This window comes from Podarcis vaucheri, assembly GCF_965113315.1.
Source record: "Podarcis vaucheri genome assembly, chromosome: 13".
In the NCBI taxonomy this organism is placed as follows: domain Eukaryota; kingdom Metazoa; phylum Chordata; class Lepidosauria; order Squamata; family Lacertidae; genus Podarcis; species Podarcis vaucheri.
Window position 1 is genome coordinate 49,264,785 of NC_138751.1, and position 15,883 is coordinate 49,280,667.

At 43.1% G+C, this 15,883-nt stretch overlaps 1 protein-coding gene across 1 annotated transcript in view; it reads right to left on the minus strand.

Moving 5' to 3' along the window:
- Positions 1-15,883, minus strand: part of G3BP2 (G3BP stress granule assembly factor 2) — a 36,526-nt gene that overhangs the window by 14,867 nt on the left and 5,776 nt on the right. Inside the window, exons 2-5 of the mRNA XM_082194977.1 lie at positions 10,919-11,037; positions 5,704-5,785; positions 2,111-2,284; positions 1,596-1,686 (exon numbers count right to left, since the gene is read on the minus strand). Of these exons, the coding sequence (XP_082051103.1) occupies positions 1,596-1,686; positions 2,111-2,284; positions 5,704-5,785; positions 10,919-11,013 (442 nt within the window). The 5' untranslated portion in view covers positions 11,014-11,037. The remainder of the gene's footprint in view (positions 1-1,595; positions 1,687-2,110; positions 2,285-5,703; positions 5,786-10,918; positions 11,038-15,883) is intronic.

Consider the following 15,883-nt stretch of genomic DNA (forward strand, 5'->3'; position numbering starts at 1 on the left):
ACCTTCAACTTGCACTTGATGTGCTTTCGAACTGCTATGTGGGCAAGAGCTGGGACCAAACAACGGGAGCTCACCCCGTTGTGGGGATTTGAACCTCCAACGTTCTTATTGGCAAGCCCAAGAGGCCCAGTGGTTTAGACCACAGCGCCACCTGCGTTCCTTCGTAAGATCGATTATAGCACACTAACTGAATGATCTGCCACAAATTCCGAAAACCATCAAATTAAGAAGAATCCACCACAATGCAGCTGGATACATAAAGTGTTTTACTCGAATGCATCCGAAATGATACTCTTTATATGTCAGTCACATGCTCTATTTCAGAAATCCTTCCCATTCAAAATTAGCTGATATTCCTTTATTTCTTTGCCTCATCAGGCCTTTCTTTGCATTCAGCCAGTCTAGCCTCCAAACTGACAAAGTGGAAAGTAATTTAGTTTGGAAGTAGCCGACTCAATAGCAACAACCACAACTGTAGGAATGTACTGTTCACTGAAGAGTCACAGAACATTGCAATTCTCTTTGGCTCCACCTCCATCACTGTACAGTCACTGCTCCCTTTTCTCGTTCATCTTTCCTGAGGAACATGTGCTTGGTCTCTGAATGAAATCTGACTCACACAGCACAATACTAGTGCAATGCTCAGCTTAACCACCCCCACACCACTGCATGTCTGCACATAGGAGACAAAATTTCCCCCCAACTACAATTTATTCCTAACAGCCACTTCTCTGATCTTTCCTTACTGTAAACTGAAAGAAAGAATTCCGGTCAAGTTGATAGTTATATGAAAGGGTAACAGACCGGTCAGCCCCCCGGGGTCAACAACAGCCATGATAATATCAATCAGATTCATTCAAACGTCATTTAAATTGCCCTTTGTGGGAACTGGATCAGAATAGCAACAAGCAAATAACTGCAAGGTTAGAATCTTGAATAATCTAGTCAGGCCCTGCCAAGTGCAAAATTGCTTGCAGGGCTTGTTACCAGGCTGGATTGTGGCAACAATAACCCAAGCAGGATTAGGCCACACCAGCACAGATACTAACCTGAGCAGCACTCAGATAAGCATACTTTTATTCAAAGGCTAGGGTGTTATCCCTTCGACCTGGAGCACAAAATGTCTGTGGAAATATGTGCTAGCTCAGCTTGGATTGCCTCTAAAATGGTACCTCTAGTTGTGGACACGATCCGTTCTGGGGTGCCGTTCGCACCCCGAAAAGTCAGCAACTTGAGCAGCGCTTCTGCACATGTGTGGAGCGCGGCAGAGCGCTTCTGTGCATGCGCAAAGAACGCTTCTGCGCATGCAGCGAAACCCGGAAGTATACACCTCCGGGTTTGCCGTGTTCGGAACCCGGAAATCCACATGAAGCTAACGCAACTAGAGATATGACTGTATGCAGTTTCCACAGTGAGTTGTGCTCAGGTTCATCTCCTGAATTTCTCAGTTCCAGCATGCTGCTCCCTTGAAGTCCTGCTTTTGGACTTCCTATAGGTATCTCATTTGGCTGCTGTCAAAACAGAACACTGGATCAGAGGCCCGTAGTCTGAGCTAGCAGGGCTTCCTACATCCCAACTCTGACCGATTCCTTTACCTTCATCTAGTTCAGCTTCAGAGTCACCAAATACTTCATCTTCATAACGGAATATGTCGTTGTGTACATAAAACTTATTTGGAACAGATCCCTGTAAAAACAAACACACCATGGGTGAAAACAACAACAACTCAACTGTTGATTAACTAACTCTCTGGCAATGCTACATATTGCTTTCAAATTCAGTTGCCCTTTCCCTTTTGCATTCATGTGTCTACCAATGTAATGACACGAAATGTAAGACTTCTCAGCCATGATGTTCAATTCATTTGGAACACTTGGCATCTCATATATATGAATGGCCTTTACCTGGAAGCTATAATTGCAGCTATGTACACCTAGATAAGATTGCTGGTGGAGGGACCAAAGCAAGCTTGCAGAAATAAGTGCTATGTTTAGTCTAGGAAGATTTGTTCCAGCCACAGATGGTTGAAACGTTTCTGAAGTGAGGGCGATCATTTGGGATCAACTCGTGTTTAGGGCCCTGCTGCTTGAAGTTCACGGTGGCTACTTACTTCTGGAGCCAGTACGAAGGTTTGCATGAATTTCCTCATCGGCTGCCCATTATTTGTCAACTCCCCCATGACTTGCACAACTACTCCATCGTTCAGAGTTGCATGAGCGTCCACATGGCGGATCTTAGTGCGGCATTCACTAAACTGCAGGGACATCACCTTCTTGTGTATGTCCTAGAGACAAAATAAAAGAAACTTAAATCCCACTTAGCCAAAAATTTAAAATAAAACCCCACGCTCTCAGTACCTGATTTTGATAACTACAGTCATACCTCGGGTTAAGGACGCTTCAGGTTGAGCGTTTTCAGGTTGCATTCTGCGGCGACCCAGAAGTAATGGAACGGATTACTTCCGGGTTTCACCACTCGCGCATGTGCAGATGCTCAAAATGACGTCACGCGCATGCACGGAAGCGGCGAATCGTGACCCGCGCAGATGCAGGTTGCGTTCTGCTTAGGATGTGAACAGGGCTCTGGAATGGATCTTGTTCGCATCCAGAGGTACCACTGTATAGATGTTTTCCTTTGTTAGGTAGGGCCTCTTAATACTGAGTGCATTGCTTTAAAAATGCTGAATATGGAAATGCTTTTCCTTCAATGTAGAGAGCATGGGAGACACATTCTTCCTTTTCTATCTGTACAAGCGCGCTGTGTGTGTGTGTGTGTGTGTGTGTGTGTGTGTGTGTGTGTTGGTCAATAACCGGTAGATACAAGCTAGTTGATAAAATTCCATAATGCTACACAGCTTCATAACTAAGTTTAACATAAATTAAAATGTGGTAGAGTGAAGATGTGACTCTTTAAGGTTCCTCTTCCAAGGCGCCTGCTCACCTGTACAGCCACTGACCTACTGCCCTGATGCCTCACTCTATGGCTACAGCTAAGGCTGCTGCAATGTTCCATTGAATGCATTTGAGAGAGAGCCACACAGCTGGTTAGCTTGGCCAAGGGTGGCACTATCCTGACAAGCAAACAAAGCAGCCATTCCAGCTACCAGATCCGCCTCCAATAAGCCTTTCTCAGCACAGGCCAGGAAAAGGCTGCAGCAGTACTTGCAACAGCAGTGCCTGAATGGTGAAGCCCGGTTAAACACTAGAAAGAGTAGGGGAAAAGTCCTAGGGAAGAAAGGTAGTAAGGGGGGGGGAGAGGAGGAGGAGGAGGAGAACATACATACACTTTCACTCACTAGGAGGTTTGGGAAAGGATAGAGTGAAGAAGGAAGGGGCAAGGATTTTTGCCTCAACCTCCATGAAATTCCACAGGCTTTTCACAAGTAATTTTGTGAAACTCTGAACCTTTTACTTCTGCCCCAGCCATGAGCAACTCAAATTGCCTACATCTTCTCTGCTCAAAGAATCTAAAGGGGAAGCCAATAAATTCTCAGACGTTTCTGCACATCAGATGATGGTAACGCAGCTCAACAGCTATTGTGCCACATTATGTTGGAGAAATGCACTTTTGATAGAAAATAATAAATAATAATAATAATAATGAAAATAATATTACAGTCATACCTCTGGTTGAATGTGCTTCAGGCTGAGCGCTTTCGGGTTGCGCTCCATGGCAACCCGGAAGTAATGGAGCACGTTACTTCCGGGTTTCACCGCTCGTGCATGCGCAGATGCTCAAAATGACGTCGTGCGCATGCGCAGAAGCGGTAAAACGCGACCTGCACATGCGCAGATGCACCATCACGTCTTACGTTCCATTCAGGATGCGAACTGGGCTCCGGAACGGATCCTGTTCGCATCCCGAGGTACCACTGTAATAATTTTTAAAGCATGCTACAGTGTTTTCAAGAAAACCCAAAGCTAATCCCCATGGCGAATTTTCTCTCTTTTCCAGTAAAAACTAGGTATATTTTTTATACTTTTATTTACATAATTAATACAAGGAAGATTCTGGCTGCAGGCCAACGGACTACACTGCAGCTCTTTCATGTGGTCATAAACTTAATCTAGTATTTTAAAATCTGGGGGGTGGGGGGAGGATGAGGACATGTAATTGGGCTAAGTTTTGCTTTAGGTGTTTTTTTTAAGTGTCTAATTAGGAAAGCAAGAGAACAATGCAATAGTCTTTAATATAGTTTTGAAAGCATGTGCCTCAGGGCAGCAACCATGAAATCAGGGATCCCGGGCTGTCTTAAAACATTTCAAGGAGCGGGCTGGCCATTTCCCTGAAAATACCAAATCTGGATGGCAACAGAGAAAAACAGAAGACTACAGGTGTGGAACTACATCATCTTCATAGAAAATGCATCCGATTCGAATGTGCAATATGCAGCTATCCCATCAAGCGCTGAATAAATATTTTGAAACTCTGGGTGCACCTTTTAAAGACTGAAGCATGTTCTACCACATCACAACTGTATCACTGCTAGGGCAGAGGTGGAGAGTCTGTAGGTCTGTAGGTTGGATTAAAACTCCCATTACCCTGGACCATTGGCCAACGTCAAGAAGGCCTAAGATTCCCCTATCCTTTTGTTAAGAGCATATTACACGGATACAAAGGCATGGATTACCATCTACATGTCTTGATGCTGGTTCAAGACTAGAGCTCTTTTTCTGGCAGTTTTTGAAGTCAAAAATCAGGTTCTATTTTAAAAACTGGGATCATCTATTGCTAAAGTAACAGAAATGAAAGACAACGAAAAATGCATAGACATTCAGTACAGAATTACCAAGAACACTGAAAACCAAAAGCCCATGGCACTTGATAATCTCTATGCTGCCTTTTTAAATAGGTCACTATTATTCATTTTTGCACAGAAGCCTCTGAAGCGCACAAAATAACCGACCTGACCCAATGTCACACCATGAGGCCTTGAAAGAAGTGGTCTCCCACATCCAAGCCCAATATTGTCTGTTGGATATCAGCCTCTTACATTAGCACTGCCAAGCAAGAAACTCTATGGGAAATCAAATGTATTTGAAACTTTTCAGAAGCCTTGTCTCTCTTTCCCCAACTTTAACTAACCTACCCCTACGAAGGCTCCAGATAATCGTGCCTACCATCTTTGCTTTTTCACATTCTTATGTGTGTTCTATGGCACAGTGCTCCGGGAAACAAAGATGGCGGACACAAATGTCCACACCTTTGCTTCGGAGGACACCCTATCTGTTAAAAAAACAAGGTAGGGGAAATGTTAAATGCAACAGGATGTGCCCCATCACTTGACCCTAGTGCAGTTCAGGGTAAAAAATTAAACAGGATTCACCATTTCTGGAGTTCTTTCTCAATGTCCATTTATATCCCTATTCCTCCTTGAACTTTGATTGTATGGTATATCAGTCATATCCCATATTTTTACATATTGTTTCCAGCATCTGGCAACTAAGGGTTGCATCCAACTAAGCCAAACTCAAAGAAGGCCTATAGAAATCAGCATACATGACCAAAAAAAAAAAGCCCATAGGTTTCAGCTCTGCATTGGAAACAACCCTAATATTTTTGCTGCTGCAAACAAATGGCTATGCTCTCTCTAGATTACTGCTTCATCTAATGGAAACACCATATTTAACATTATGTATTGCCAAAGGCTATGCCTTTATTTACTGTGACTGAACATGTTAAAATAATTGGTTAGGTACATACAGCCTGGCCATACACTGCTTCCTGTGGTTTGCCACTGGCATCCAGTCCACCATGCACATAAGAAGAATTCCTGCCATAAAACCTGCAAAGACATTCAAGCATGAGGTTTAGGACAGTCATATAGGAGCACATCTGGTTTTCAGCAAATTTAAAAAAGAATGCTAAGAAGTTTAATGTAAGCTTTGGATAAGAGGACTATATGGTTTTTAAAACCTGGTATAATCAATAAAATTCTGATGCAGTTCAAAAGCCCATAGCAAATAAATAATAATAATGATGATGATGATGATGATGATGATGTTATAAGATAACGCTAAATCTGGTTTGTATCAAGTTTTGGTATCTAGGCACCTTACAAAAGTTTCTTTTAAAAGTTATCCCACCATTCTTCCATAATGGTACCCAACGTGACATAAGTGGGTGTTGGCTTATTTTGCTTTTGTTTTATTATGTATTCTGTGTTTTCATTTTGTATTGTTATGTTGTGAACCACCCTGTGATCTTCGGAAGAAAGGTGGTACACAAGTTTAACAAATTAATACATAAAATAAAAACAAATGGTTCTCAAGAATTCTCCTGTTCTGGAACTGACCAGACCTTGACCTGCTTAGTTTCAAGGGAAACTACTAGGGTGTTCAGGGAGTGGCAACTTCACCCAAAATCCCTTTCCAGGGCAATAAAACTACATGGGTGAAACAAACTGTGTCTTTTAAGGATCAGTGTACGTAATTCCAGGTTATCTGTGGGTACAGTCCTAAAGGAGATCACTGAAAATATTCAGAGCCGGAACAATTTCAACTATAACCAAGAGGGCTCTTCTTCCATTAAGTTAGCGAAATACAATGCTGATATCTACAGTTCTGAAATCATTAAGGATTATTTTTACTATTTGTTCTCTGTATTAAAATTATGATTACTTCTTAAACTTAATATACCTCCCTTCATCAGATCTCAGGGAGGTTCACAAGATAAAAATACCAGGAAAGAAGCATAAAATAAATAGTTAAAACAAAAACAAAACAAAACAATAACCCCATCTCCCACAAAAACATTTCAAAGGCCACATCAGCCAAAGGCCTGTTTAAAGAGGAAGGTTTTCGCTGGGCGCCTAAAGATGTGTAACAAAGGCGCCAGCCAAACCTCATTGGAGAGCACATTCCACAAATGGGGAGCCACTGCAGAAAAGGCCCTGTCTTGTATTGCCACCCTCTGGACCTCTCATGGAGAAGGCACATGAAGATGGGCCTCAGACGATGAACAGAGTTCAGATCAGTTTATATGCCTTTAAATTGGAAATAATTTTTATTTATCACTAAATAAAACAATTAGAATCATAGAATCATAGAGTTGGAATAGACCACCAGGGCCATCGAGTCCAACCCCCTGCCAAGCAGGAAACACCATCAGAGCACTCCTGACATATGGTTGTCAAGCCTCTGCGTAAAGACCTCCAAAGTAGGAGACTCCACCACACTCCTTGGCAGCAAATTCCACTGTCAAACAGCTCTTACTGTCAGGAAGTTCTTCCTAATGTTTAGGTGGAATCTTCTTTCTTGTAGTTTGGATCCATTGCTCCGTGTCCGCTTCTCTGGAGCAGCAGAAAACAACCTTTCTCCCTCCTCTATGTGACATCCTTTTATATATTTGAACATGGCTATCATATCACCCCTTAACCTCCTCTTCTCCAGGCTAAGCATGCCCAGCTCCCTTAGCCGTTCCTCATAAGGCATCATTTCCAGGCCTTTGACCATTTTGGTTGCCCTCCTCTGGACACGTTCCAGTTTGTCAGTGTCCTTCTTGAACTGTGGTGCCCAGAACTGGACACAGTACTCCAGGTGAGGTCTGACCAGAGCAGAATACATTGGCACTATTACTTCCCTTGATCTAGATGCTATACTCCTATTGATGCAGCCCAGAATTGCATTGGCTTTTTTAGCTACCACGTCACACTGTTGGCTCATGTCAAGTTTGTGGTCAACCAAGACTCCTAGATCCTTTTCACATGTACTGCTCTCAAGCCAGGTGTCCCCCATCTTGTATTTGTGCCTCTCATTTTTTTTGCCCAAGTGCAATACTTTACATTTCTCCCTGTTAATTAAAATACAGTACTCTGAAGCTCCAATACAATCTCCCTGATCTCCCCTGCCCACATCCAACCACAAGGCACCAGTAATTTCAAAGTCATTACAGTGGTACCTCGGGTTACAGACGCTTCAGGTTACAGACTCCGCTAACCCAGAAATTGTACCTCGGGTTAAGAACTTTGCTTCAGGGTGAGAACAGAAATTGCGTGTCGGCGGCGTGGCGGCAGTGGGAGGCCCCATTAGCTAAAGTGGTACCTCAGGTTAAGAACAGTTTCAGGTTAAGAACGGACCTCCAGAACGAATTAAGTTCTTAACCCGAGGTACCACTGTACTATAGTAACTTTTTAAGCGGAGCCAACAGAATACAAAACTAATCAAACAATATATTGGTCTCCAAGAGCAGCCTGAAACTGGAAGCAGCTGTAAGGAGTACATCAATATGCATTTATGATTCAGCATTTCTTGTTCATGAAATTCTGAAAGCTTCCAAGATGCTAATACCATCAAATCTAATGGCAAGAGATGCAATAAGAGAAGCAATGACTCCTGAACTATTGCCCAGGTTCTTCACACATTCAGATTGTGACCCAAATCCTAAGACAAAGACAGAAATGCTAGGTCATCATCACAGTAAAGGGGTATGTGATGACCCTTGACGTTCTTAATTTTCTTGTCAGCTACCACTATGTTGCCAGTTAAAGGTAAAGGTAAAGGGACCCCTGACCATTAGGTCCAGTCGTGGCCGACTCTGGGGTTGCGGCGCTCATCTCACTTTATTGGCCGAGGGAGCCGGTGTACAGCTTCCGGGTCATGTGGCCGGCATGACTAAGCCGCTTCTGGCGAACCAGAGCAGCGCACGGAAACGCCGTTTACCTTCCCACCGGAAGGTTGTGCGCTTATCTCACTCTATAGGCTGAGGGAGCCGGCATTTGTCTGCAGACAGCTTTCAGGTCATGTGGCTGTGGCGAACCAGAGCAGCACACGGAAACGCCATTTTACCTTCCCGCCGGAGCGGTACCTATTTATCTACTTGCACTTTGACGTGCTTTCGAACTTCTAGGTTGGCAGGAGCAGGGACTGAGCAACGGGAGCTCACGCCAGCGCGGGGATTCGAACCGCCAACCTTCTGATCGGCAAGTCCTAGGCTCTGTGGTTTAACCCAGAGCGCCACCCGCGTCCCTTTGTTGAAGTACAGACCTACTAATCATTTGATTAGCAGCAGACTACCCCAGTGGGAAGAAAACCAGCATCAGTATTAGTCATATGCATTTTCTGGGATAGTTAAGATGCATATTTATCTCAACACTTATCGATGGGAAAGAGATGCTCTATTTCACAGTTCAAAACTGTTGCTTGAGGACCTCACTGCCCATGTTGAATTTTTTACAGCGCTTGTCATTCTCCATAACTGTGTGGCACAGGAAGCCGAGAAACCACAGTTGAGACGCTTAACCATTTACACTTCACTCTCATTGGCTGTTTTCAGTAAGCAGCTCCTGGGTCAGAATAGCTTAAATCACTTCAAGGTATCCAGGATGTAACAGGTCTTCTACTGCTTCTCAGCCATGCATCATGGGGAATGAGCTTTATTGCAAGGAGTTTTCTTGCAACAAGAGATTTATCTGGTGCATATAACAGAAAATCGTGGCAATAGAAAAGAAACTGTGGCCAGTGGAGACTAACTGAAAAGCTACATCACAGTGTTATAATTCTGTCAGTCAACAGGAGGGTGTTTTCAGGCAAACTCTGAAGTTGCTTTTTTGAAAACTGGTACAATAGTGGAGAACCTTTGCCCCGCAAGTGAAATTAGGTCCACTGGGAGTCCTAATTTGGCCCACAAGGCTGCTTTCTCCAAACTATACCCACATGTTCCACCATCATGGAAACAATTCGGAGCCTTGGCAAGAAAGGCTTGCTGTAAATGTTGATCAGCTGATCACTGCTGACAGCAAGCTCCACTGTGATCAGCTGCAGTATGGAATTCCCAATCAAAATATTTGTTTATTGTATTTATGAGATCACTCAAAATAACTTCTCTACGTCTCTTACATGTAAACAGAACATGTGTATGCTTAATTTGGCATCATTTGGAACATGAGATTGGCTGATGACCGCTTGTCTTTGTAGCTACCTACCCATATATTTAGATCCTCAATGAAGGACCTCTTGTTAACATCTTTCTAATGTAATGGGGGAGGGTATGAGAAGACTTCTCAGCAGTGACAACTACAGCGCAGAACACTATCTCTAGAGAGGTTTGCTTGGTCTCTTACCTTAACATCTTTTCAGCACCAGTAAGGACCTTTTTATTTTTCCAGCTTTCAAAGAAACAATTTTAATCTTGCTGCATCATGCTGCTTTTAAGATTTGGTGGCTTTTTCATTTACTGTATTTTCTTGCATTCACATTGTAATTGTTTGAATTTTTTTGCAAACCACCCTGGGAGTATAATTGTATAATACTTTCATAGGGTTGTATCTGGCTAAGCCATGCCCAAACTAGGCCCACTGAAATCAATGGAATTGTTAGTCATGAGCAACTGAAGTCCAATGATTTCAGTGTGTCACTACTGAGTATGACTTAGTTGAACAAAGCCTTCAATAAATAAATACACAGGAATAGGAGGCAGGGTATCTGTGCTTTGTTTCTTCTCTCAACGCTCCCAATTTGTGTTGTTCAGCTACTTTTTCAATTGCTTATTCTTTATTAATGAAGCCCACAATTTATTTATTTATTTTTTAAAAAACCACTTCAAATTTAGATAGAGCAGCTGTTTTAGTCAGAACCTAAATTAAAACCACACTTCGAAATATAATTTGTTATGGCTTGAAAGGGTGGATTTTCTTTGTGCGTGTAACAAATTATGGGACACAAAATAAACATAGCCCAAGTTGGCTATGCTTGTTGTTTATTTAAAGAACCCCTATTTAATTTAAAGATTTCAAAGCCACCCTTTAGTAAACTATAAGGGCTGCATACAATGAAATAAAAACATCAAGGCAGAACTAGTCCATACAGTCAAGTTAAGCTGTCCATAAGAAGATAAACAGTTACATTTGGAGGAAGTGGGGTTAATTCAACTTGCTACTTTAGTCAAGACAACACCAGCTATTGATATATTTAGAAGTTACCTGTGTAAGAAGTCGGGGGCTTTATTTAGCAGGGTATAGTACTGCCTCACGAACTCCCGCCCTACAAGCAGCGGACTTGGCTTCTCCATCACCATTTCTTTGGTAGACAGTGTCAAAGGCTGTAATACAAGAGAACACACACAACGTGAGATGAAATTTACTCCATTGGATAATGAACATTAAATGCAGTAGAATCTTATAACTGCAGGGAGGGAAAGAACTACAGCAGTTCCTATCCAGCAAAATTCAATTTCAAAAGAATTTAAGGTTTCTGTAATTTCCCCTTCCAAGTGTTCACTTCACTTACATATGACTGATAAAAGCATGAAAACTGGGATGGGCAGGTACAGCTTTTACAAGCAGCAGCTGCAATTCTTTATTTTAAAATATTTGCCCGATATCCTGAGTCCCCTTTGGACTCAGAACGCAAACTGTTCTGAAAGTTTGGCTCATACAGCAGCCCAGCATGAGTCTACAGGTTACAAGCCATTAAAGCATGGCAGAGTACTAAGATACATGGCTAAGTTTAAGATTTGATCCTACACTTGACGTGCTCCCTGCCCTCTACTTTTGAAGACTGAAGCAGGCACATTTGTGCATTTGACGTCCCAAGCCTTGGGACTGAGAAGCAAATGAGAACTCCTCTGTAGAGGCTGGGCATATATGGTCTGCTTGCACCAGCAATGTTGCCTCCGCATCCTTGGAGATGACACAACCAGCTCACAAAGTTCTCTTCACTTTCAGGGTACGGTGCTGCTGGAACCACCTCCACAGCTGGTGATGGGAAGTCCATCTCTGACAAGCCACTAGGCCCTTCTCCTGAATCTGGATCCCCTCCTCCCAATCCACTGGCCATTTCCCTAGGGCTGCAAGTTCTCAACCCACTAGAACCTTCCCTTGGGTTGGCCTTTCCCAATTCTCATCAACACCTGACCACCCTCTCTGTGACATGTCCATGGGATGCACATCCTATGTGGGACTTGCACTATTTGGATATACAGTATCAGGAATGTACTACTTTGATGCCCAACGTTCTGACCCAATGTGTGTTTACTCCAGGGTAAGTTCCACCATGTTCAAAGGGGCTTATTCCCAGGACTGCAGATTTAGATTCTAAATCAGGAATGGGGAAACCTGTGGCCCTCCAGATATTGCTGCATTACAACTCCCCGATCATTGGCAACACTGGCTGAACTTGAAGGAAGGTAAAGTAAAACAACATGGCTTTGGCAAAGTGGAGTCCTGTGCTGCCTTGCCAACCTTTCATTTTCTACAATCAATCATTTATTATTGAATACAGTGGTGCCTCGCAAGACGAAATTAATCCGTTCTGCGAGTCTCTTCGTCTAGCGGTTTTTCCATCTTGCGAAGCAACCCTATTAGCGGCTTAGCGGTTATTAAAGGCTTAGCAGCAATTAAAGGCTTAGTGGATTAGCGGCTTAGCAAAAGGGGGGGCAAAAAAAAATCGGGACACTCGTAAGACGTTTTCGTCTTGCAAAGCAAGCCCATAGGGAAAATCGTCTTGCGAAGCAGCTCAAAAACGGAAAACCCTTTCGTCTAGCGGGTTTTCCGTCTTGCGAGGCATTCATCTTGCGGGGCACCACTGTACTTATATACCACCCATCTGACTGGGTTACCCCAACCACTCTGGGTGGGTATAAAAAAATTAAAGCATAAAACAACATCAAACATTTAAAACTTCCCTGAACATGGCTGCCTTCAAATGTCTTCTAAAAATTAGATAGTTGTTTATTTCCTTGACATCTGATGGGAGGGAATTCCCTGCCTGGTTCCCTGTAACTTGGCTTCTCGCAGTGAGGGAACCACCAGAAAGCCCCTCCGGGCTGAATTATGGGGGTGGAGAAGCTCCATCAGGTATACAGGGCCAAAGCCTTTTAGGGCTTTACAAGCATGTAGATATGCATGATTCAGTAGAGATTATATACTCTGGCTTCCAAAAAGCTTTTGATAAAGTACCTCACCAAAGTCTTCTGAGTAAATTTAGCAGTCATGGAAGAAATAACAGAGATTCATTAATTTGCTAAAGAACAGGAAGCAAAGAATTGAAATAACATAAAATTATTTCAATGATGGGAAGTACAATGCATCATTATATAAGATACTGATACTATTTAATTTGTTCATAAATGATCTGGAGACAAAGAGTGAACACTAAAATGGCCAAGTCTGCAGAGAACAGCAAATTATTCAGGTTGCCGACTAATAGAAGCTGGAAAATCTCTCCCAACTGCATGAATAGTCAATGAAACTTAGGTTCAATGCAAGTTAAATGAAAACTGATACACGTTGGAGGGGAAAATCCTGTATACTGATGAGATCTGAACATGTGGTGACTAAACAAAAAAATGTATATTACGACCACAGTGCATGCAGCTCTGTGAAAATCATTAACTAAGAGCATGGTGGTAATGGAAAAGGAAAATACCGTGCTCGGAATTATTACAAAAGGAATTTAAAATGAAGCAGTTGCTATCATATCACATTTATATAAATAAACCTATAATGCACTTGCACCTGGAATACTATCTACAATTTCAGTTGCTCCATCACAAAAAGATGATATAGAGTTGGAAAAGATGTAAAAAAGTGCAGCCAGGAAGATGATGGGGTTGAAGCACCCTACTAAGGAATGCTCAAGTATTGGGGACTTTTCAGTTTATCAAAGAGATGGCTAAGGGTGCAAGCCTATATTTATGCTGGCTGGAGAGCTTTAGGGTTTGATGTTAAGAAGAGGAGTTTGGATTTGATATCCCGCCTTTCACTCCCCTTCAGGAGTCTCAAAGTGACTAACATTCTCCTTTCCCTTCCTCCCCCACAACAAACACTCTGTGAGGTGAGTGGGGCTGAGAGACTTGAGAGAAGTGTGACTGGCCCAAGGTCACCCAGCAGCTGCAAGTGGAGGAGCGGAGACGCGAACCTTAACCACTACACCACACTGGCTCCCTGAACCAAGGTACTACCCAAGCCAAAGAACTGTTGACTCCACCACCCCATGAAGCTAGTCAATTGTTGTTGGCATCTGTCTATCTCAAGAGACAATGAAATGCACCTCCGGGGGTGAAGTCAAACTGCTGCTCTATCTTCTCGACCCCCCACTGTGTCTCCCTTTAATCTTATTTTTTCCAGGCTAAACATACCCAGCTACTTCTGTCCAGCATGTATTTCCAGACTGACCATTCTAGCTAGTCATCCCCCTCTGGACACACACCAGTTTGTCAGTGTCTTCCTTAAATTTGGTATGTCATGTAACATAATTAATACAACTGAAATCAAATTGAATAGATACAATACTCTGGAATAAGGTGACCATAGGTAGCACACTTATTTGTTTTTTCAGCATGATAAAAGTTCATTTGTTAACATTTGCAGCGCCTTCATCCCTCCTCTGCCACAGAAGGAAAGTATGCGCTATTGAATTGTTAAACCTTAAATTATTTACAAATATTCCAATAAAAATAATTTTCAAGTGAAGTTTTGAATCTGCTTGAATACAACGTTTCAAACTACATTTGGAGCACCTGGGGGGGGCAAATTTCCATTCTAATACTTTTGGATATTGGAAAACCTTCGGAGGTGTTCATACAGCATGTAAAATTAATACAGCACACATTTAATAAACAAAAATAAAAAGTAAGTCAAACAAATGTGCTAAATCAGAACTCAAATGCCTTAGGGCAACATAAATTTCCCAGTCCAAAATTTTCTGGAAAACCTGTACCACTGGGATTCACCTTGCTGGTGGGAGCTACGCAAGGACAGTAGCTCAGTGGTAGAACATCTACCGGTCCTGAAAGACCTACACTGGCTCGTTTCCAAGCACAATTCAAAGTGTTGGTGCTGACCTTGAAAGCCCTAAACGGCCTCGGCCCTGTATACCTGAAGAAGCATCTCCACCCCCATCATTCAGCCCGGACACTGAGGTCCAGCGCCGAGGGCCTTCTGGCGGTTCCCTCGCTGCAAGAAGTGAGGTTACAGGGAACCAGGCAGAGGGCCTTCTCGGTAGTGGCACCTGCCCTGTGGAACACCCTACCACCAGATGTCAAGGCAATAAAAAACTATTTTACTTTTAAAAGACAGCTGAAGGTGGCCCTGTTTAGGGAAGTTTTTAATGTCTGACGCTGTATTGTTTTTGATATTTGGTTGGAAGCCACCCAGAGTGGCTGGGGAGACCCAGTCAGATTATTATAAATTATTATTATAACATCTAGGTCCCAAGTTCAATACCTGGCAATTCCAGGTAGCACGGTAAGTGTGGTGGAGAGGCTCCTTCCTAAACACAGGAGAGCTCCTGCCAATTGGTGGAGACAGAAGGTGAATCAACGATCTGGCTCAGTATAGCACAGTACCGTATGTTCCTAAAGTGAAAGAGCACTTTCCACAAAAAGCTTATCCTCTAAATAGTATTATGGGTACCTCTAAATAGTATTATATGGGAAGTACAATGCAACGGGAACTGTTGCTCTGTTACCCCAGCAAGGGAGGAAAGGACAAGGCACCCCACAAAACGAAGCAAGGGATAGGAAGTAACATGCTTACCCGACAACACCTTTTTGGTTAAATTTTTTGCATTACAAAGCCTTCCTCTCCCAAAGCTAGTAATGATGTCTCCATGCAAATCTAAGTACACACACTTAGTGGGGTGGGGGTGGGGTAGTGACACAGGCTTAGGTGCAGGTAAGCTTTGTATTGCCGCTACTGCTAGGTAAAGGTAAAGGGACCCCTGACCATTAGGTCCAGTTGTGACCGACTCTGGGGTTGTGGCGCTCATCTCGCTTTACTGGCCAAGGGAGCCGGCGTACAGCTTCCAGGTCATGTGGCCAGCATGGCTAAGCAGCTTCTGGCGAACCAGAGCAGCACACGGAAACGCCGTTTACCTTCCCGCTGGAGCGGTACCTATTTATCTACTTGCACTTTGACGTGCTTTCGAACTGCTAGGTTGGCAGG